This window comes from Antechinus flavipes, chromosome 3 (assembly GCF_016432865.1).
Source record: "Antechinus flavipes isolate AdamAnt ecotype Samford, QLD, Australia chromosome 3, AdamAnt_v2, whole genome shotgun sequence".
Lineage (NCBI taxonomy): Eukaryota > Metazoa > Chordata > Mammalia > Dasyuromorphia > Dasyuridae > Antechinus > Antechinus flavipes.
In genome coordinates this window covers 593808503-593832305 of record NC_067400.1, presented here as the reverse complement: position 1 = coordinate 593832305, position 23803 = coordinate 593808503, and the positions used below count along the sequence as shown (strand labels likewise).

The following is a 23803-nucleotide window of genomic DNA, read 5'->3' as shown; positions in this document are numbered from 1 at the left end:
CATCTTCCACACAACACCCCAATCATAATGACCAAGGGATCATTCAGAAATGAACTTTAGCAAGGGACCCAAGTACATTTTATAACAAAATGGATCAGAGCAAATATCCAAATCTTCAAAAGGGTTCAGTTTATCCCTCCCACCATATTTTTTTTTCCTTTTCAAATAATTTGCTTCCAATTATTTATAAAGACACTTTTAAAGAATTTTTTGAGTTCTACATTTTCTCCATAAGATGGTAAGTAATATCGGTTATATATGTGCAATTGTGTAAAACACATTTCCAGATTCATTATGTTGTAAAAGAAGAAACAAACCAAAAGAAAAACACAAAAAGAAAGTGAAAATAGTGTGTTTTGATTAGCATTCAGATTCTATCAGTTCTTTCTCTGGATATGAATGGCATTTTTCAACATGAGTTGTTTGAAATTGACAAGAAAAACAAAGTATTCATAGTTATTATTCACACAACATTGCTGTTACTGTGTATTTGGTTCTAATCACTTTGCATTGCTTTCATGTACATCTTTTCCAGTTTTTCTGAAATCTGCTTATCTTTTTTTTAATAGCACAATAATATTCCATCACAATCACAATTATTCAGCCATTTCCCAATGAATGGGCATCCCCTCAGTTTTCAAATCTTTGCCACTACAAAAAGAACTACTCTGAATATTTTTATACATGTAGATCCCTTTCTCTTTTCTATGACCTCTTTGAGACACAGACAATTTCACTACTTCACTTGAACCAATTATTACCACTCAACTACCATCCTACAACTCTCTTCCCTTTCTGAGTCAATCTCCTAGAAAAAGCTATCTAAACCCCTTGCCTCTGAATGTATGATAAAACTATTTTCTTTCTCTACAAAATAAGACCTGGGAACTATCTTTATATTTAATGACAACCTCCTTCTGCCTTCTGGTTTTGTTTATTGCACTGAAGAACTCATTGTCTCCTAAGGGAGCCCATTCTACTTTTAGATAGCGTCTCTTATTATTAATAAAAATCTGGTGGCTGTCCCTCCTATCTTACACGCTTTGTTCTTCCTCCTCAGTCTCTTATGATGCTCTTCAAGTGTTACTGCTAGGCACATAGTAAGCACTCAGTAAATACTGGTAGACTGACTTTAGATAATATTTAACAGATACCCTCGTGGAATTTACCCTAACTCAGACTACCAGTAAAGAGAATCAATCAAAGGAAAGGAGGAATGTAGATTAGCACGTTTCAGAATGAGTTCAGCCAATCGAGCAAGCTCTAGCTCCCCTTTTGAAATCCCAAGAAAGCCGGTGCCTGTGCCTTTAAACTGCTGGCAAGCTTGAGGACAGAAGGAGCACGTGTTGCACGTACTGGTAGTAACATCTGGGTTGGCAGCAGCTGCTTCTTAAAAAGGCAGACCTTGAGTCTGAATGAAGTTTGGGTGAAGTCCAGGATTCAGAACTTTGGAGAAGGCAGGAAGATGAAATCACTGCCTGGGGGGATGGGAGGGAAAACTGTAGCGAGAAGAAGCAACAGCTTTCTGAAATTGGGCTGGAGACAAACCAACTGGACTGGACCAAAATCCAAAATAAACAAACCAACTGGACTGGACCAAAATCCAAAATAAGACAAAAACAAAACCAAAAAACCTCTCAGATCAGTGCCTACCATCCTGAGAAGCCACTTTCCTGGGAAGATTTTTTAGGATTTTCCCTGGACTTTCTAAAATTTGACATATCCTGCTCCCTGCATTCCCTCCCCTCTATATCTGGCATCCTTTTCTGGCTCCTTCCTGCTGTGGGAGCTGTATTCACATCAAATTGTTTATGAAGAAATACTTAGAGATAGGGAAGGAGAGAATGTCATTGTGGTGATCTTAATACCTGCTTGTACCTCCTCTAGTTCCCTTATGTCTGTTTTGTATATATTCTGTAGCTATTTTATGAGTGTGCATGTTGTTTCCCTCATTAGAATGTAAGCCACTTGAGGGCAGATACTGTTTCAAACTTTTTTCTTTGTATCTCTGGTACCTAGTTTACTGCCTGTGCATTGTAGGCACTTAGTGCTTGCTGCTTGCTTGCTTAATTTCAATCCTTAAGACAATGCAAACTTCTTGTGAGAGGACCTGGCTTTTTTTTTTTTTTAATCTTTGCATCCCATGGGAAGCTAGGTGGTAGAGCAGACAGGGTGCTGGGTCTGGAGTCAGAAAGACTCACCTTCCTGAGTTCACATATGACCTCAGACACTTACTAGCTGTGTGACCCTGGGCAAGCCACTTGATCTCAGTTTCCTCATTTGTAAAATGAGGTGGAAAATGAAATGATAAACCACTTCAAAACTCCAAATGGAACCACGAAGAGTCAAACGGATTTAACAATCCCAAGCCTTTAGTGCAATGTTTTGAATGCATTGAGATTAGAATTTAAGGCTTCTCCAATGAAGGGAATTCCCTTCCTGCAAAAGACCAGCACTCTGTTGACTATATCTCTATTGCCTTTCATGAATGTTTGTTAAATTGAATGAACTTTGAGACACTGAAGAGAAAAGGAGCAATTTCCCTGGAGATGGAAGGAGATGCTGGCCAGTTTCAATTGGGCAATGTAGCTCCTTGCTTTCTTTCCCTTTCTTCTGTGCACTTAGGGAATCATATCTTTATTTCTGGTACTCTGCTGAAAAGAATACAAATTTTGATCACTAAAACCTAGCAAGATATAACAATTTACAGATTGTTAGATTTCCTTTTTATGGATCATGGTTTAAACCCAAATCACACTGGCTCTTATTGATTGGCCAGCGATAGGTCTCAACCCATGCCTCCCTAGGTCATTGTTTGGATTCTAATGGCGTATATAGCAATTATTTCTGTTTTAGTCAGAAATCCTAAGAATCTACCCCTTCCAGATTGATTTTTTTTAATGAGGTAAAAGAGATCATTCTTTGTCTTATTCTTATCTAGACTCGATCACTGGTGTTGCCTCAGACGAACTGAGGATTGGGAAAGCGTTAGCTCAAAAAGGCCAGTGCCTCCCATTGCATCCACTCCATTTGTGGTCATCCTGATCTATATCTTGCTACTGGACCCCATGACTCTGCAAGAGAAAGTGAGACTAGTGACTTTGCACAGCCCTCCCTCCCTTCAATCCGATTCACTTGACACCAGATCTTCCTGATGTCATGGACCTCTTCAAGAAGGAAGGACAGACAAGTACCTATTCTGTGCAGAATGAATGAAAAAACTTAAGTTGCTTACTATGAGCCTGGCACTGTGATAAACAAATTTGTTGGGAAAGATGTTTTGGTTAGAGAAGTCCTAGGAATAACAATAGACAATTTTTCTAGAAAGTGCTGATTTTATTTCTGTACCAGAGATAAAGTTTGAATAAGACAGTCCTGATCTTTCAAGGATCTAGCCAGGATGAGCAATGGGATCAGATCTCTAGAATTCTCAAAATTAGGGAAATGGCTTCCATTGGAGAACTGCCCACAGCTGATTTCAAGGGAAAATAACATTAGATTTGGCGTCAGAGGACGTGATCTGGTCCTTAGCAGCTTGGACAAATCACTTCTCCTTCTCCGGAGCCTCAGTTTCTCCAACTGTAAAATGGAGAGGGCTTGGCTAGAAAGGCCACTAAAGCCCTTCCCGGTTCTGACTCTGCAGACCTGACCCAATGCTAACGTGGTGGGCTGAGTGGGAAAGGGGAGGGGATGACTGAGGCTCTTTGGCCAACCGGGCCCCTCCTGCAGTACCCCAATTCCCCGTCTACGCCCCGAGCCCCTCCCCGGGTCCGTTCGGGGCGGGGCGGGGCGGGGCGGAGCTGGCGGTTCCTTGCGTGGCAGACTGAGGCCGGCCGAAGTTTCCAGCAATCTCTGCCGCTGTCCCTCCCAGCTTTGTCCGCTGCAGCCAGTGGTTCGGGCTCCCTGCTGAGCGAGCCCCCAGGCAGCAGTTCCCGGCGCCCGCCTACCCGGCTGTGAGCCCTCCGACCGCCGGGATGCGGCCCCTGCTGCTGGGGCCGCTGCTGGCCTCCGTCTGCTGGCTCATCCTGGCCGAAGCCAAGAGCGACCCGAAGCCAGAGGGTAAGGGGCTTGGGAGGTGTGTGTGTGTGGGGGGGGGGAGTAATCGAGGAGCCTGGAGGCAGGGGCCTGCCCCCTCCCCCGGGAGCCTCAGCCTTCCCAGCCTGAAGTCCGCGCTGGGGCACTCATTGGGTGGGAGTCGGAAGCGGGGAGCAGATGAGCAGAGTCGGGGGCGGCTATTGGCTGCCTTGGCGGCCTTAGGGCTTGGAGTTCTGGACTCTGGCCCCGACCCCCGGTGGGCATCAGGCCCAGGCATGGCAAGGGCTGCCCCGTGGTCCCCAGCCCTGTGATAACGTGTGGAAACAAGCCCGTTCCGGTCATCGTCGGCCCTGCCCAGACACTTAGCTGCTGGGTGATCTTGGGCCGGGCAGTCACTTCCTCTCCCGGGGCCCAGGTCGCCTCATCTCTAAAACGAGGGGCTTGCACTCGAGGCTGTCACTGGAAGGCCCTTGGGGTCCCGGGATTCTCGGTGACTCCTGAACCTCCTGGAGCCCTTTGCCACTCCGCCTCCTGGGAGAGGCGGAGCTACCTCCGTGCTGGGCTTGGAGACGCTCTCCAAAGTGCCCAGAAATCCCCTGCCCGAGGGAGGGAGCCGAGTTCCGCAGCCGCTACCCCGGCCGGTCCCAGCACGCCGGCCTCCCTCGGGCTCTTTGGTCCGCCCTTGGCTTGAAATGAGGGCTGCCGGCTTAGGAGTGGAGAAAGGAGAGAGCCACTGCAGCCAGTTTAAATGGCTTTGAAGAAGTTAGGGGTTCGAGCCCACACTTCTCAAACATGGGGCACGACTAGCAACCCCCCAGTTGACAGGCATGTATTTGGCACAGTCTGTGTGACAGGGTGAATCGAGGAGGGTTGGGTGGTGTGCAAAGGGAGAGGAGGAGAGGGAGAAGGGTGGGGGGAGAAAAAGAGGAGGGGAGAAAAGAGGAAGAGAGAGGATGGAAAAGGGGGAGGGAGGAAGGGAAGAACCTGGCAGACTTGAGAGACAGAAAGAGACAGAGAGAAACAGAGAGATAGAGAGACAGCGAGACAGAGACAGAGACAGAGAGAAATATCTCTGCAAAGGGACAGAGGTGGGAGATGGAAAGCAATATATTCAACAAGTAATGCACAAGGAGGCTCACACCTCTACACACACCTCTCCAGGTGCCAAGGTTACAACTTGGCTGAAAATAATGTGCTATGTGACCTTCAACTAAGTATTTCCTCTTTCCTCCTGGACCAGTTGGCTGCTTCCAGTTCAAACACTCTGTGTTCTAAGGTCCTTCCCAGCTCTGAGATTATGGGTTCCAATGGCCCTCTGAGCTCTGACATTTTGGGTACTAAGACTCTTCCCAGCTCCAAGATTATGAGTACTAAAGGCCCTCTCAGTTCTAACATTCTGGATTCCAAGGGCCCTCCCAGCTCTGACATCTTGGGTTTTAAGGGCTCTCCCAGTTCTGAGATTCTGGATTCTAAGGGCCCTCCCTGCTTTGACATTCTGGGTACCAAGGGCCCTCCTAGCTTTGACATACTGGGTCTAAGGGCCCTCCCAGATCTGACATTCTGGATTCTAGGTTAAGGGCCCTCCCAGTTCTGACATCTTGGGTTCTAAGGACCCAACTCTAAGTACTAAGGCTCCTCCCAGCTTTGAGACACTAGGTTCCAAGGGCCCTCCCACCTCTGATATTCTCTGTTCTAAAGTTCCTCCCATTCACTGTTCTGAGCTCTCCCTTCTCTATGTTCTAAAAACCTTGCTAATTCTAACATTATTCATTCTAAGGTCTTTAGCAGCTCTGACAGTCTGTTGTAAATAAGATCCTTCCCAGTCCTGACATTCTCTGCTAGAGTTGGTTGTGTAGATGGGGTCCTTTAGCCTCTGTGTCCAAAGCATCCTCTTGGGTTGTTAGCCTCCCAGGTTTCTTCTTCAGCTCACATCTCCCTTCTGCAGGAGATTTTTCCATGATCCCTTTTGCTGTTGGGACTTTGCTCAGGTTATCTGCCAACTTCCCTGCCTTATCTTGTATGTGCCCAGTAGTCTGCAAATTTCCACATTCGAATGCAGGCTCCTTGAGGGCTGGGGCAGCGTCTTCCTTCCCCTGTATTCCCCAGCGCCTAGCACAGTCTCCAGCATACCTGACAACTGCTTCTTGTCTGACTGTAGCTTTTCATCAAAGACCCAGCAGCAGATCAACCATTTCTTACTCATTTGAGCCCTAGAGTTGCCTAATGAATAACTCCTTGTATTTCTTAAGTCGTCCAACTTACCCTCATCCCCCACTCCCACCGCAACATGATCTCACTCATCTTCAGACTGTCTTTTGGGAGACAGGGAGGAAGGAAAGGGAGGGGACAGACAGTGACCATCAGCCCCGTACACCGAGACACAGAGGTTTAGTGACTAATCCCATACTGGAGCCCAGACATTCGTTCATTCATTCATTCATCTATCCATCCCTTCATTCATTCATTCATTCATGGCACAGACATTTTCTAATACTTATACGGCTCATCACGTGGTTGGCTGCATGGCACTGAAATTTTTGGCCACAGCCTCTCTTAGAGACCATCCCTTTGGTTAAAAGGGGGTTATCTACCTGGGGAGGAAAGACTAACCACACCAAAAAAATTATAGATCCCTGAAGTTTTGCTTGCATTACTCCTTTTTATATATTAATATATATAATATATGTAAAATATCTTTGATATATAAATATATGTGTATATTTAAGTATACATATTTATAGATTTTATGACGCTTTATGTTTTTAAATCAGAGATTTCCTAATATCTCTCTCCAGTCCCATCCAATGATCCCTCCCTTGTTGCAAAGGATAGTTAAACAAAAACAAATGACATAGTGACTTTGATTGCATTGTGTACCTGTAGGCCTCCACCTCTACTAAAAGGGGGAATTACATTTTTTTTAAAAATCTTTTTTCTAGCATTAAGATTAGTTATTACAATTACATATATTTCTTTGTGAATTAATTTTTATTGAGGTCTTTTGTTTTTGTCATCCAAATTTCCATCTATCTCTTGTAACAAAAATGAAAAATGAAAGAGGAAAAAAAACCCAAGTAGCAAAAGTAACCAACATCTCAGTTGAGTCTCACAGTGTTTGCAGTATTCCATAATCATTGCCTCTTACTTCTACAAAGAAGAGAGGGACGTATTCTTCCTCCTTTCCTATTCAGGCCAAGCTCAGACATAATCATTACATGCACAGTTTGTATGTGTTATTTCTTAAGACAAGAATATTTGCAAAAGTCTAGAAGCTGGTGAGGAATGTGGAGAAGCACTGGTCTCCACCTTCATGGACTTTACCATTGAAGTAAAATAACATTATTGGAGGAAGAGTGAAGTGAGTCACAAGGGAGAAAGGGGCATTCACTTGGGAAATAGTTTTCTGTCTTTGTCTTTGGAGTCACAAAAATTTGGCTTCAAGTCTCGACTTGGACACGTACTGGTTTTGTGATGGTGAGCGAGTCACTTGCCTCCCAGGTACTCTCTAAGACTGTTATTTTTGTTCTTGAATGAGTTTTTTGGTTTGCTTCTGTGTTTTCATTTCAGTCTGTCTATTAGAGTGACTCAAATGCAGACAAATAACAGTATAAAACAAATACACTAGACAGATTAGCCAGGTAGACAAAGCTCCGGATCTGAAGTCCAAAAGGTTCTTCCTAAGTTCAAATTTGGCCTCAGATACTAAATGTATGACTCTGGCCATATCGCTTCACCTGCTTTCTCAGTTTCCTCATTTGTAAAATGAGCTGGAGAAGGAGATAGCAAACATTCTAGTATTTTTGCCAAGAAAAAATTGGAGTTGGTCTTTGGAGTCATGAAGAGTCAGATACAACTCAACAACAATAATAGCATATTTGCATATGTATATACATCTAGGTATATATATGTGTATACATCTAGATATGTAAATGTACATACATCCAGGCATGTATATATTTATATATATATACACACACATATGTAAGTAGCTCCCTTCCTTTCTACATCTCTCTGTCGGCTAAGACTATAAGAGTCTCCATCTGGGGAACCCACCAGGCTGATGAAATTTCAGAGCCAAACCATTTCTTATCTTGCCCAGGTCAGTCAGTTGGTCAGCGATGGAGCCAGGGACTCAAGTCCAGGATCTCTGTGTCTGAGCTTCCCAGACAAAGGCCTGCTTGCCTGACCAGCTGGGCTCAGAGAAGTCCTTTGTCTGCCTTTGGTTAAAAAAAAAATAAAATAAACTGTATTATTGGCACCTGCACAAGCAGGCCTGGTGTCTGCTGCTCATCTGAGAATCCGCAGCTTCCTCCCTCTGGCTCTACTTTCCTAAGGGTCATTTCAGGACCCTGCTTCCCTCTCCTTCCAGAGAGCCCATCTTCTGCTTTTCCTTCCTCTTTGGTGGTCCTCAGGGACAGAGGCCAGCTTGGCTTCAGGACTTAGCCACAGTCCCCTGTGTATTCCTCCTCTCCAGCTGGCCCAGAGCAGGCCCCGTCACGGAGTCATATCCAGCTGGAAATGGGTTACCTGAAGCTTAATGGGCAATGACAAGGGCCCACTCTCATTCTCAGTTCCAGCCTCTGGGTCAGGATAAATGGGGTTTATGAGCATTTACCTAAAAGAAAACGGAGATAATCTCATGCTCCTGGTAGTACAGAGTTGGATCCACAACAAAGACCAGTAACTAATGGTAGGTGATCGTATGTCCCTCTGGGGACCTCACTGTTAGGCTTTCAGCCTAAAAACGTTGTGGGCAGAGCCTGGATTGCACACAGTGGATATGGAGGGAAGAAACACATTCCCTGTCTCTGGGGAGCCCATAGTCTGATAAAGGAGCCCCCCCACCCCAACCTGAAGTTTGAGGGGACAGGAACATACAAAGGTGACCTAAATTTCACAGTTAGGTATGTGAGGTAGTTATTGTCCCTATTATCACCCTTATTATACAGATGAGGAAACTGAGGCCAAGAAAAATAAAGGGACTTGCCCGGCATCCCCCATAGCACGCAGGACTCAAACCTGTGCCTCTTGCTCCCCTGCCCTCATGATGTTGTCCCATTACATCAGAAGATTCCCAGTGAAGCACTTAGATAGTGTTGGGTGTAAACATTAAGTGTCTACTATGTGCTCATTAGCATAGCTAGTTCTCTTAAGGGGCTTCTCAAAGTGCTAAAGCACTTAGAGCAAAGGCCAAGAGACTCTGCCTCTGAATTGTTACTTATTTAGATTTAAGGCTAGAAAGTCATCAAGGCACTTGAGGTGCTAACCTCCAGTAGAAATGGGGGCCACTCACCCACACTTTCGGATCCCAGTGGGCTTGCAGAATGATTTAATTTTAAAACATAATGCATCTATTTTGTTGTATTTTTATCCATTTTGTTAAATATTTCCCAATTACATTTTAATTCTACTTGGGCCAGACTTGGGAGTATCACAAGCTACGTGTGACCCATCGGCCTCGTGTTTAACACTTCTGATCCAGTCCACCACTTTCCTTTTTATATTTCAGAGGAAGGAAAATGACTTCTTCAGTGTCACACAGTCGGTAAGGATCCAAGCTGGGATTAGAATCCAGATCCTCTGAGTCTGAATTTAGCATTTTTCCTCTTATGCTGAGGGATCCCTTCAGTGATCCCCAAGGGAGTGTAGACGGTGTCCCCCCCTCCCTAGCCCCAGGCTCCCACCAGTACCATGATGGCCAGCCTGCCATCCCTTACTCTCCCCCCACCATCCTATTATTCCAGAGCCCCCCAAAAGCCTAGACTGAGTGTCAGATAAGTATTAAACATTCTGATCTGAGTGAGGCATTTAACTGTTATATGTCTCGATGGAGCCAGGTTGAGGTAGTGAGTGCCGTATGTGTGGGGCAGCAGCGGCTCCCACTGTGAAATGCTGGGCTCTGCCCCTCTTGGGATGGCGTTGGTTGCCGGAGCCAGCTGGGACAGAGAAGGAGACAGCAGTTGGCCGGACTAGCCCGAGGGTAAAGGCCAAGTTTTGGAAGGCTGGTAGTGATGGAGGGGCCTGGCTGGCTTTGGGAACAGAATTCTCTTCCATGATTGCAGACCCAGAAGGCACATTCCTCCCCTAGCTGGGCCGGGAGGGCCCAAGGGGAATGAGAGAAGGCACTAGATTTGGGATGAGCATTGAGTGGGTTCAGCACCAAGGAGTGGAGAATAATGGGTGGTACAGTGGTTAGAGTAGCAGTTTGGTTAGAATAGCAGCTGAAAATGAGCAAGTCTGTGCCCTTGGCAAAAAGGCAGGTCTGGAAGTTTAATAGAATATTTTGTAAATCTCCCTGTGTCAGGATCCATGCTGAGTGCTTCCCAGATTTCATCTCCTTTGATCAAGGGTCCTCAGACTTTTAAAATAGGGGGCCAGCTCACTGTCCCTCAGACTGTTGGAGGGCTGGACTATAGTAAAAAACAAAAACTTTGTTTTGTGGGCCTTTAAATAAAGAAACTTCATAGCCCTGGGTGAGGGGGATAAACGTCCTCAGCTGCTGCATCTGGCCTGCGGCCGTAGTTTGAGCACCCCAGCCTTTGATCCTCTCAATACCCCTGGGAGGTAGGTGCTATTATTACCCCCACTCTACACATGGGGAAACTGAGGAAGCGAAAGTTAGGTGACTCATCTAGAATGACACAGCCAATAAGTATGTGAGGGCAGATTTGAATCCAGCTCTTCCTGAACCTTCCTGGCTCCATTTTGATTACTTACTGCCTTCATAATAAGGGAAGTATAATAATGAAGGTAAGAAAAAGGAAGATGAGAAAAATTGTCTGTGAAGATTTCTAAGTCAAGGCCAAAAAAAAAAAAAAGGGAGGTCTGTCTTTTCTATGCTGGCCTCTCACTGCCCAGCCCGGTGAGAATATTTCCCAGACAAACGAGGGGAGCTGTGGGAGGGGAGGGGGGCAGTGAGGCAGGATCTTGTGTCATATTCCAGTGCTTTGGGAAAAAAGGACTATTTGTTCTTTCCTTTTAACCCTCGAAGCACGAGCTGCAGAGAGGAGCTGGGTGGGTTCCTGGCCCAGCTCTGGGCTCTCAAATTCCCGTGTGCAGACACAAACACCTTTCTTTGTCCTTTTCCATCTCAGAAACCCAACGCTCCTTCTTGTGCTCCCCAGGGCCCTGTCCCGCCAGAAGGGCCCCAAGCCTGCAGCACTTTGCTGCTTGCCTTTAGGCTGGAAAAGTAGTCTTCCTTCCAGTGATCCCCAAGGGGGGGGGTAGACTGTGTCCCTCTTCCCTAGTCCCCAGCTCCTGACAGTACCGTTGACAGCCAGTCTGCCAAGCTGTCTCCCGTACCCTCACCATGACAACCTACTGCCCAGAGCCCCGAAGCCTCAGCTAAGCTTCCTCTTCCCTGAAGCATCTGGATCAACTTAATGCTCTGACCTCTTCAGATCCAGCAGACTGCAGCCATCTGCCGAGTAGCTACTAGTCTGGTTGGCTGCCCTTGCTCCCAAGGCTATCCGCACTCAGATGGGCAGGGCCCACCCCTTTCTCCCATCCCTTTTACAGTACAGTGACTCACATGGTAGGATGGGTGATGGAGCCGGCTTCCAGTTCTGCATAGATTCTGGCTGTGTGCCTGGAGGGATGGTAGAGCTGTGGATTTGGAGCTGCAAGAGCTGCCTTCCAATTCTGCTTAGATTCTGGCTCTGTGATTCTGAGCAAGGTGCTTAACCCACCTGAGTCTCACCTGCCACGTAGGGTTCTGAGAGGCTCAAATAAGGCCCTGGACATAAAGCACTAAGGTATTACACCCACAAAACAACTATTATTATTATTAAATTATTATTATTGCTATTAATCTGGGGGTTTTGTTCAGTTTTTTAGTAGAGTCCAACTCTTCATGATCTCATTTGAGGTTTTCTTGGGGAGTGGTTTATCATTTCTTTCTCCAGCTCATTTTACAGATAAGGAAACTGAGGCAGGTAGGGATAAATGTCTTAGGGTGGTAGTAGTTTGCCCCCCCCTTTTTTTTTCCTGCCGGGCAGTTCAGATTAACTGATTTGTCTAAGGTCACACAGCTAGTAAGTGGTAAGTGTCTGAGGCCTCCAGGGCCAGGGCTCTATCCACTGTGTCATCTAACTGCCCCTTGTCCTTCATTCTTTTTTTTTTTTAGTAAATTTATTTATTTTTAATATGCATTGCTTTATGAATCATGCTGGGAGAGAAAAATCAGAGCAAAAGGGAAAAACCATGGGAGAAAGGAAAAAAAACAGAAAAAAATGAAGTGAACATAGCATATGTTGATCTATATTCAGTCTCCTTAATTCTTTTTCTGAAAGCAGTTGGCATTTTCTGTCTGAAGTCTATTGGGATTGCTTTGGATCACTGAACCACTGAGAAAAACCAAGTCTTTCATGTTGATTATCATATATTCTTGCTGTTCTTGGTATTCTTGGTTCTATTTGCTTAGATCAGTGTCAATTCATATAAATTCTTCCAGATCTTTCTAAAATCAGCTTTTCATCATTTTAAATAAAATAATAATATTCCATTGCCTTCACATACCACAACTTATTCAGCCATTCCCCGATTGATGGGCATCCAGTCCTCTTCCAATTCTCTGTTACCATAAAAAGAGCTGCTACAAATATTTTTATACATGGGGATCTTTTTCCATTTTATAATGCTTTTGGGATACAGGCCCAGGAGAGACACTGCTGGGTCAAAGGGTGTGCACAGTTTGATAGCCCTTTGGGGTTGGATCATTTCACAACTCCACCAACAATGCACCAGTATCCCAGTTTTCCCACATCCCCTCCAACTTTTATCACTATCTTTTTCTGTCACCTTAGCCAATCTGGGAGGGGAATGCCATGACATGCAAGTGAGTTGGATTTCAATGAGGGAGGGCTGGACAAGGTCACCTGTCTCACTTTCCTCTCCAGAGCCCTCTGGGTCCAGTGGCCGGACATAGATCAGGACACCTGGAGACAGCCCTCTACCCAGGGTCTCACAGATCCTAAGTGTCCAAGGTCAGATTTGAACTCATGAAGTTGAGTCTTCCTGACCGGAGGCTGGCACTCTGCGCCCTCTGGCACCCCCTGGTGGCCCTTATGAGTTTTGCCTACATGGATAACTCATGATTAATTTCTACATCGAGATGGGCCCAGACTTGGAAGCTCTCACACCCATCCCTTTTTCTCTGACCAGCAGCCAGCATCCTCCATCAGGCCCTCACCATCACTCCCCAGGGGGACTGCTGTGACCTCCTAATTGTGGTCTCCTTGCCTCCAGGTTCTACACCCTGACAAATGCAGATTTGGCCCCAGATATCCCTCTCTTACTTAGAGAACCCCGTGATTCCGATTACCACCAGGATCAAACGTCAGTTCTTTTTTTGGCCCTTAAGCTCTCTATAACCCTGCTAGCCTAATTACACATTGCTCGCCTCCACTCCCACAGTGATCTGAGCAGGCTTTATTCTTCCTTCTACAGGGACTGTGTTTCCGCTCTCCTTGCACAGGCTGTGTCCCTCCCTGGAATGCCCTCCCTCTTTCATTCTGCCTCTTAAAATCTCTAGTTTCCTTCAAAGTTCTGCTTCAATTCTACCTTCTGTAGGAAGCCTTTCCTTAACCCGTTATCTACTATCCTTAACCCCCAAATCATCCTTTCTCTCTCCAAGAGGGGGCCAGGAGACGGGGGTTAAAATCCTGTCTCAGACGCACTAGCCAGGTGCTATTGAGCAGCTCACTTAACTTGTGCCTATTTCAGTTTCCTTATCTGTGAAATGGGAATAATGTGTGACTGGGGTGGTGATAGTGAGGATCAGATGAGATAATATCTGTAAAACATTAGGCAAACCATAATACTTTATATAGGACTTGATGATGATGGTGAAATGTCTACAGCTTCACAAGGGAAGGGACTGCTTAATTTTTGTTTTGAATCCCTAGCATTCAACATAGTATTCAGCCATAGTAGGTGCTTAATAAATGCATGTCACTTGGTTCCAATTGTGTGATTTGGTTACATTATTCTTCACTTTGATGGGATCCCAGGATGGCACACACAGATAATAGGTGCTTAATAAATGCATGTCAATTGATTCTAACTCTGTGATACGGTTATGTTATTCTTCACTTTGATGGGATCCCAGATGTGGATATGATATGATCATATTTATCTCTGGATTCTTCCTCTCTCCTCTTTTCTCCTCTCCCCTTACCCTCTCTCACATCTCTACCCTGCCCCCTTCCTGCCATTCCCACCCATCTATCTCCCAGATAACCTATTGGTTCTCACGGTGGCCACCAAGGAGACAGAGGGATTCCGGCGCTTCAAGAGGTCCGCCCAGTTCTTCAACTATAAAGTCCAGGTGAGAGGTCTTTCATCATTGGCTGGGGAGATATAGCCATCTGGACCAAATGGTGTCGGGCAGGAATTAGAGGGGACTAAAGAAAGGACCTACTATTCCTTCAACATTTGCTTTAACCAAAATGGGTCTGAACATTAATCTGGGGGTAGGAGGAAAGAGGGCAAAATCTTTACTCAAAGAAACCCCAGAGTAGAATTAATAATTAATAAAAGAGGAACAGAAAGAGGGACCAATGGGAATTCCCAGTTTTGCTCCCTGACCATTTGCCATACATGGATGCCGAGGGGTAGTTGTGTAATTGGTGTTACATCCTCTCTGAGTTACAAAATCTTCCTCTCTTTCTCTCTCATCTGCTTCCTTCCCCCAATGTCCATCCAAATGTGTAGAACCAGGCCTCAGGGCATTCACTTTCCCTCTTTAAAGAAACATATCCAACTGTCTAGTTAGCCAAGAAAATATATTGCACACTCCATGTGTGCAGAGTACTGTGCTGGGGATTGTGGGGAGAGATTAAAGAAATAAGAAGTTCTCAGTCCCTGGAGAAACTCATCACGTTTGCAGAGCGCTTTATCCATGACATCTCCAACTGTCCTGCCTGTAGCTTGTTTGTACTGACAGAGATGATTATTTCTCCTTGTAGGAATAGTTTATTATTGAATCAGGACCAAAGTTTTTCTCCTTTTCTACTTCCTCATCTAGGACTCAATCAGTGTGGGAAATCTTATTGAAATATTTACTCAGGCTACGAACTAAGCAGGCAGTAAAAGAAATTCCAAGTTCAGGCTAACAGGAGGATTTTTGCTTGTTGTATTTGCTCAGACAGGTCTGGGTAAATATGGATTATCCCTTTTCTCAGATAGGTGATATGGAAATTAATTAGTCTCTTGGACTAAGACTTGGGTGATCTAAGTGCCCCCAAGATTCTCCTTGGAATATTGTCCAGTCCCTCATTGGAGTATTCACTCTCATTAATTGTTAACCAATCAGAGTTGATTGCTACCCTTAGGAATACCCACTCATTCAAGGGCATGTAATCTATGAGGGGTCAGTAGCATTTGAGAGTGCCACTGACATCATTTTGTTAAAAAAAAACATGCTAGCCTTAATAAAATGATTGAATTACCCAGAAACTATGTGTTTCAAACTTTTTTGTTTTTGTTTTTGTTGAGGCAAATGGGGTTAAATGATTTGCCCAGGGTCACACAATTAGGAAGGGGGTCTGAGACCAGATTTGAACTCAGGTCCTCCTGACTTCAGGGCTGATGCTCTATCCACTGCATCAACTTGCTGCCTCCATTTTTTGAACTTTTTAAACATGACAGTACATAGTTGTTTGAATATTGTTTCCCCTTGGACTGAGGTCCTCCAGAGTAGCTCAATATTTAGCACAGTATCTGGTACACAGTAGGTAACTTAATGAATACTTGACTGACTCCTCACAATAAATCTGTAAGGTGGATGCTATTATTATTATTATTATTGTTGTTGTTTTATTCAAAAGACAATAATAAGGGTTAGAGATGTTCTGTGACTTACCTGAGGTTGGACAATTAGTCTGTCAGAGGCAGAATTCGAATCTGGGTCTTTATGAATCCAGGTCCAGTGCTATGGTCACTGCCAAACAAGAGGCTTTGTAGGCTAAGTAGAAAATTTATTTTAATTTAAAATTATTATTTTTAATGGGAGTTATTTTATTCCTTTTTATATGAAATTTTCAGGATTATAAAGCAATCATCTGAGGCAAGTAACTTGAGGATTACTTTACTTATTTTTTAAATGAGGAGTTTGAACCCTAAAGAAAGAAAAAGGTATATTTATCTGCCTGTGGTCCGAAAGTTAGAGGCAGAATTAGGAGTTCAATCTAGAGTTCCTTTTTAGAAGTCAGGGGCCTGAGTTCAAATCTTCTCTCTAATACAAACTAGCGATCTTGAGCAAGTGCCCTAAACCACACAGGTTTTATTTTCTTTACATGTTAAATAAATTTCCAGCATTATGATCCCAAGATCTTTGCTGCCTTTTAAGGAGCTTTGTATTTGGTCTTTCCTAATCTCCCCACACTTGTGCCTCTCCTTCCCAAATTATCTTGTATTATTATCCCATCCCCTTTCCGAACCTTCCCAAGCTTCCATAAAGAATCGGCTCAAATCTCACTGGAAGCAGGAAGCCTGTTTACCATCCTCAACCCTTGTCCCATCCCCATCTGCCTCAGACATTCTCTTCAGTCTACACTGTCTGGATCTTGCACAGGTATAGTTATTTATACTTTGGATCTCTTTTTTTGCAGTTTTTCTTTTGTATCTGCCTTAATACAGTCCATGGCATATGATACTTAACATCATCACTTAATAAGTTAAAAACATCACTTACTCAGTACTTATTGACTTTCTGACTAGTACAGATCTGGGGCAGCTGCTAAAAGCACGAATCACGAATGTGTTTCTGCATCAATACTTATAAAATGTATAAGGTGTGCACTCAAACTATCATATTTTAAAGAAATATTATTAAGCTTGGGGTCGGGATTTTAACAGCAAGCACTGAGAAACCACTTAAAGCATTTCAGCTACATAAGTTGTTTTGGTTTTTGTTGTTTTTCAATTCCCTGGAAATGCCTGTGGCTGGCTGTCTTGTGAAAGCAAAATTCCTAAAAAAGCTTCTCCATCAACCTTCTCCCTACCAATTAAAAAGAAAAATATAAGACCGATTGATGCTATTAGACTTTGGTGAATTGCTACAAAAATATAATTGTTAGTTTAACGATCTTGTCTTGCAACTAGCTCTGTGACCTTGGGCAAACCCTGATGATTTTTCAAAACAATACTAATGAGGAAGGTGGGGCAAATATTTTCCCATTTTGTGAATGGGGAAAACACACAAATGATGTGCCCAAAATGAAGCAAGTCAGTGGTAAAGGAAAGAGGAAGATGTTTTAATAAGGCCCCTTTCCGAGGCTTTTAAAATATCATGTTATTCAGGCATTTTTCCAGTCATGGCTGACTCTTAGTGAATTTGGGGTTTTCTTGGGAGAGATAGAGACATTAACTTCTCCAGCTAATTTTACAGATGAGGGAACTGAAGTAAACAGGGTGACGTGACTTGCTTAGGGTCACACAGTTAGGAAGTATCTGAGGTTATTTTTGGGTCTTCCTGATTCCAATCTCAGCACTCTATCTACTGCACCATCTAGCAGCCCTTAAAATATCATACTGTCTGCCAGAAGGCTAAGATTACATGCTTTGAAATTTTATGTTATGGCCCTATGTAATTTGTGTAGTTTTTATATCTCACTGTCAGCACGTTTCGTTATTTTCAGAAAATCCTTGGAAGGATCAAGACCTGTCCTCTAAGAAAGAGGCATTTGGGGAAGCAAAAGTGCTATCTAAGCAGTTGACATGACTAACTCCATTTTAGCCTGTATCTGCCCTTTCTTGTGGCTATGTTAGGTCTCAGCAGGCTGTTTCCTTTTCGATCTCCCTCCTAATCATTTTATGATTACAAAAATGGCCTCTAGAAACTGAAATAGTTCTAAAAACTTGTCTGGTTTTTTTTATATGATAAAACACTTAGTAGATTTTTAACAAATGTCAGTTGACTAACAACTAAGAAAGGTATTCATTGCCTTTGGTCTATTGTAAATGGCTGTGATAATGAGACCACTTTATTTCCTTTATAATAAACATTCACTTTTATTGTACTAAGATGTTTCGGATGGCCTAGGACCTGTGGTGTGAAGACTTTGCCTACCTTGTTCCTCCAACTTTGGTGTTTACCTGTGACTCCTAAGAGCTATAGCAAGTGCAGCAGCTATACTCCAATAAACTCTCTTGGGCAGATGGGCTAAACCAGGCTGAGGGTAACTGAGGGGTCTCAAATGCATCAGTGAATTAGGGGGCATCTATCTCAACATTGAAAACTTTCCTTGGCAGAAAGGGTGGAGAATAATTTTTTCCAATGGCCATAAAGGCTGCTGACTTTGGAGCGCTTAAAGCTTGGTCAGACATCAGAGATACCGTGGTCATCCATTGTATCACAGACCATTGCCAAACATGTTGATTTGTCTTGCCACTAGATTTTTGATGATTTTGGAAGAGAGAGTAAGGATGATGACTTAGTGCAAATCTGCCTCTCTTAAATCCAATTTACCCATGAGTCAAGAGATCATCCTATGATGTCATTATTCTCTTTACAAACCAAAGAAGAATAACAATTTATCACTTTACATATATATTCTGTGTGTATGTATGTATATGTGTATATATATATATATGTATATGTGTATCTATCAATCTTTCCTCTCTCTCTCTTTCTCTCTCTCTCTCTCTCTGTCTGTCTATCTGTCTCTCTCTCTCTCTCTCTCTCTCTCTCTCTCTCTCTCTCTCTCTCTCTCTCTCCCCTCCATGTTGTCTCTATTAAAATAATAGTTCTTTGTTAGTGCAGATTGGTTGTTTAGTCTACCAGCATTTATTAAGTACCTCATCTGTATTAAGCACCTCACCTGTTAGATACTGAAATTCTAAAGTCAAAGTGAAACAATAGTCCCTTCTGCCCTCAAGGAGCTAAGAAGATTCTATTGGGAAAAAAAACGACTGTGCAGATCAATTAGTAAATGCAAAATGATAGAAAGTCTTGGATCTTTCACTTTCCCAGTAGTCCTACTTACCCCTTTCTCAGTTATTAGTGCTTCCTGGAACAAAATTGGATCTTTTGTATCATAGTTATACATGTTGCTTCCTTCTAGTATAATGTGAGCTCCTTAAGGTATGAGTTATTTCAGTGTTTTCATTGTATCCCTGATTCTTAGCTTAGTACCTGTTCCTTAGTAGGCACTTGATATAGAATTGAATTGAACTGAATTTGTCACTTAAACTCCTAGAACTTCACTTTCTCCATTTGTAAAGTAGGGATCAACTTTAACAAGCATTCATTAAGCACCTCCTGTATGCTAAGCAGCTGTACTAAGTGCTAATGATACAAAGAAAAAAAAAAACTAAAACAGTCCTTGTCTCAGGAGCTTATGTTCTATTGGAGGAAAGCAGTATGCACAGATATACAAAATATATTCAAGGTATCTCGAAAGTGACCTGAGAGGGAAAGGCATTAGCTGCTGGACGTATTGACGAAGGTATTCTGCCAAAAATGACACTAGAGATGAGATCTGAAGGGTGCTGGGGATTCTGGGACAGTGGTAAGAAGGAAGAGCATTCCAGGCATGGAGGGCAGCGAGGGCAAAGGCCCAGAGACTGGAAACACCATGTATGAGGAAAAGTAGGATTGACATGGGTATATTGAAGAAACCTGGAGAGAAAGAGAAAATAATGTGTTAGAAGACTAAAAAGATAGAAAGAAAGTTTATAAGCCAAACGGACTTTAAATTGAATCCTAGAAGTAACAGAGAACCATTGAAGTTTGAAATAGGAGACCTGTGGTTTGAGAAGATTACTTTGGCAGTTGAGTAGAGGATGAATTGAAGAGGGGAGAGAATCGAGACAGAACAGTTAGGAGATGATTGTGATAGTACTGGAATAAGATGGAGAAGGCCTGAATATTCCTAGTGCCTGTGTAAGTGGAGGGAAGGGGGAGATTGGAGAGATTTTGTAGAGATAAAAACAAGATTTAACAATTGATTGTCTCTATGGAGTGAGTAAGAGAGAGAGAAGCTCAGGATGATACCCATGTCACATATCCGGTGGCTGGGGTGACCTCTCAATAGAAATAGGTTATTTAGGAAAGGGGGAGTGGGTGTGTTGGAGTGTGTGAAAAGATGATTCTTCTTTGGATATGTTGACTTTCTATGGGATATCTAGTTTCAGATGTCCAAAACGTAGTTGGTCATATGAGCCTAGAGCTAAGAAGGGAGAATTTATTATCTCAGCATAGAGATGATATTTAAACCCATGGGACCCACTGACCTCAAAGTATAGAGAGAAAAGACAAGAGAGACAAAGATAGTTATTGGGGAGAGACACCCACAGTTGATAATAAAATTGATGGCAATCTCAAAAAGGAGACAGAGAACTAAGAGAAAGCAGTATCCAGAAATTCTGGAGAAGAGAGGCTGTTGGGGAGAGGGAGAAAGAGAGAGACAGAAACAGAGAGACAGGGATGTGAGGGAAGAGAGAAGAGAAACTGAAGGGGGAGAAAGAGAAGAAAATGATGAAGAAGGAGGAAGAGGAGAAAAGAAGGGAGGGAGGGAGAGAGAGACAGAGGAATAGGGAGAGAGAGAAGAAGAAGGAGGATGAGAGGAAGAGCGGGGGGAGGGAAAAGAGGAGGAGGAGGAAGAAGAGGAGGAAACAGAGGTGGAAAGAGAGAGATGGGAGGGGTGGAGAGAGAGAGAGAGAGAGAGAGAGAGAGAGAGAGAGAGAGAGAGAGACAGAGGACTGAGAAAAAGCCATTAGATTGATCAATTGTGATATGTTTATCATTTGCCCTGCCTGCCCTCAGGGTTTTGCTGAGATAAAATACTTGGGTTTTTAATAAAGGGCTATAAAAATCCAGGTTGTGTTTACTTGCCTCAAGAATGTTGGTTGTTGCCAAGTTGTTCCTTTTGGAAGAAACTGGAACTGTCCCATCTCTGAATACAAATTCCTCTTAGGAAAGAGTACATATTTTAAAGCTATTGGGGATCTTGGAAATAATCCACTTCAATTCCTCATTTTATGGAGAAGAGAACTGACCTAGAGAAGTGACGTGACCAGAGTTCTCTCCCCCAACCTCAGTGCACAGCCCAGCCTCTGACCCCAGATCATCTGCCATCATCGGCCACCTCTGCCCTTCTCCGGCATCTATCCTAAATTCTGATCAGGGGCTAGACCAGAGGTTCTGAACCTGTGGATGTTTTAATATTTTAATAACTGTATTCCAACATAACTGATTTATTCTGTCATTCTTTGAATTTTATGCATCAAAAGATCAGTTTGAAGGAGGAAGCCCATAAGCTTCCCCAGGCTGCCCCCAAAGTCCAAGACATAACAAAGGATCCCCAATAATCCAGGTGGGAGGCTGGGCTGGTAAAGTGTCTTTCTTAGTGTAGTGGTTTTAATTTGTTTGTATCTCCAAGTCTGTGCTAAAGGTACCTTTCTTTGGCAGGTCCTCGGCCTTGGAGAGGACTGGCAAGGTGGGGAGAAGGAAACTACTTTGGGAGGTGGCCAAAAAGTCCGGCTCCTGAAAGCTGCTCTGGAGAAGTATGCAGATAAGGAAGACCAGGTCATCCTCTTCACAGACAGGTGAGATGTCCCCAGGTAGCTTGGCTTGTCATGGAAGGGTTGAAGAACTCAGTCTTCCCTGGGGGGAAGTGAGCACTCACCAGGACTTCCAGTGGTGCCCAGGGAAGGCTGAACTGATTTTTTAAGACTTATTTTTATTTTCATTGCTATATTTCATTTTTTTTATCATTTTCATCTCCAGATGTAGCCTTCCCTCTTCTCTTACCATTCCTTGTAACAAAGAACAATAAGAAGGAAAGACAGAAGGAAGGAAGGAAGGGAGGGAGGGAGAAAAGAAGGATGAGAGAGCAAGGGAGAAAGAGAGACAGGTGGGGAATAAGAGATAGAGACGGGAAGAGAGAGAGAGAGAGAAAGAGAGAGAGAGAGAGAGAGAGAGAGAGAGAGAGAGAGAGAGAGAAAGAGAGAGAGAGAGAGAATCAATCAGTTATATGCAATCAACCAATACATCACAAATACTCCAGATCTCCCACCCCTTGTTGGTCCCCATCACTGCAGAAAAGGGCTGGTTCATTTTCTTAACTAGTCAATAAGTACTCAGGATTGAGCCTGCTTGTTGGTTTGAGTAACAACAATGACAACAGTCATTGTGTCTAGCATTCTTCTGTTTCTGTTTTCTGATTCATGAATCTGCTTTTCCTAAGAAAGGCCTCTGAAAGGAGGGTGGGAGACAGATCCAGCCAGACTCTGGCTTTGAGTTAAGGGCATGGTGGGGTAGGAAGGAAATCTAGGCAAGACCTATCTAAACAGATCTGCATTAAGGCCCCAATAGAGAGGGCCCTGGGCCTGGAGTCAGGAGGACTCAAATGTGGCCTTAGATATTCACTAGTTGTATGACCCCGGGCATTTTCCTCAGTTTCTTCATTTGTAAGATGAGGATAATAATAGTACCTGCCTTCCAAGGTTGTTATGAGGATCACATGAGTTAATAATTGTAAAGCAAAGGGAAGCTAGGCAGTTGAAGTCAGGATCACCTGAGTTTAAATCCAGCCTCAGAAACTTGGCCCTTATTAGCTGTGTGACCCTGGCAAGTTACTTAACTCCAATGGCCTCACCAATAAATAATAATTGTAAAGCACTTGTACTATGTAATTATCAGCTATTATAATTAAGTATGGCCCTTCTTGCTCAGGGCCATCCAAGAGACTCCCATGACACAGGTTGTCCCAGCCTCTTACAGCTGAGATGGCTGCTGGGTCATCACAGATTATAAATTACCTCTGGACATGAAGGACCCCAAGGTCAGGCCATGAGAAGTGATGGAAGGAAGGAGAGATGAGAAGACTTGGGAGAGGGGATATGTTAAGTGTCATTTTTTTCTCCAGCTCATTTTACAGATGAGGAAACTGAGGCAACAAGGTGAAGTGACTTGGTTAGGATCACACAGATAGGAAATGTCCATGTCTTCTAATTCCAGGTCCAGCATCCATGCACTGATCCACTAGCTGCTTCTAGCACTTAGCAGGAACTATATAAATATCTATTCCCTCTCTCCATTTTGTCTTCTATTTGTCCCCAGGAATCAGGACCAGGGACAGCAGGTAGAAGCTGCAGAAGTGCAAACTTCGGCATCTTACTGGGAAAAATTTTCGTAAAATATAATATATACATATATAATAACCATTATAGATGTCCGAAGGTGCCCTGGGCTGCCTCAGAAGGTGGTGGGCTCCTCCTCCTCCGTGGAGATTTTCCAGGAGAGCTGGATGACCACTTGTTACTTAGCTGGTTGGCTTAGTTGTAATGAGTTAGGAGAGGGTTGTCTGATCAGTTACCCATGGGCCTGTTAGCTCCACATCAAGGAAAACTTGACTTCCATGGAAAGGAGCATGGTGACATTGTCTATAGAGCCTTGACCTTGAATTCAGGCATTCCTTCTTTGATGTTATCTTACTGAGAAGGCAGTTTACATCCTAAGCCTCAGTTCTCTCAGCTGTAAAATGGGGATAATGGTACTTATAAGAGGAACCTCATAGGGTGGTTGTGAAACTTGAATAAGATAGGATGTGAACAAATATGAAAGCACCGGATGGTTCACCATTATTCTTCTTATTACCAATCTTGGTATGGCCCTAACTGGTCAGACCTCTAAGAGACGGTGGCTAAGGGCGAGAGGCCATCTTCAGAGAGAGTGTAGATGCTTTGCTGCAGCTCATGTCCACCAGAGAGAGAACTCGGTATGTGTCCAATACAGCCCAAGTAACTCCGTCTCTGAAGGTGG

At 43.7% G+C, this 23803-nt stretch overlaps 1 protein-coding gene across 1 annotated transcript in view; it reads left to right on the top strand.

Moving 5' to 3' along the window:
- The first annotated feature begins 3800 nt into the window (after nt 1-3800).
- The window catches only part of PLOD1 (procollagen-lysine,2-oxoglutarate 5-dioxygenase 1), a 46745-nt gene continuing 26742 nt past the window's right edge, over nt 3801-23803 (top strand). The window contains exons 1-3 of the mRNA XM_051988529.1: nt 3801-4059; nt 14271-14362; nt 21449-21585. Of these exons, the coding sequence (XP_051844489.1) occupies nt 3975-4059; nt 14271-14362; nt 21449-21585 (314 nt within the window). The 5' untranslated portion in view covers nt 3801-3974. The remainder of the gene's footprint in view (nt 4060-14270; nt 14363-21448; nt 21586-23803) is intronic.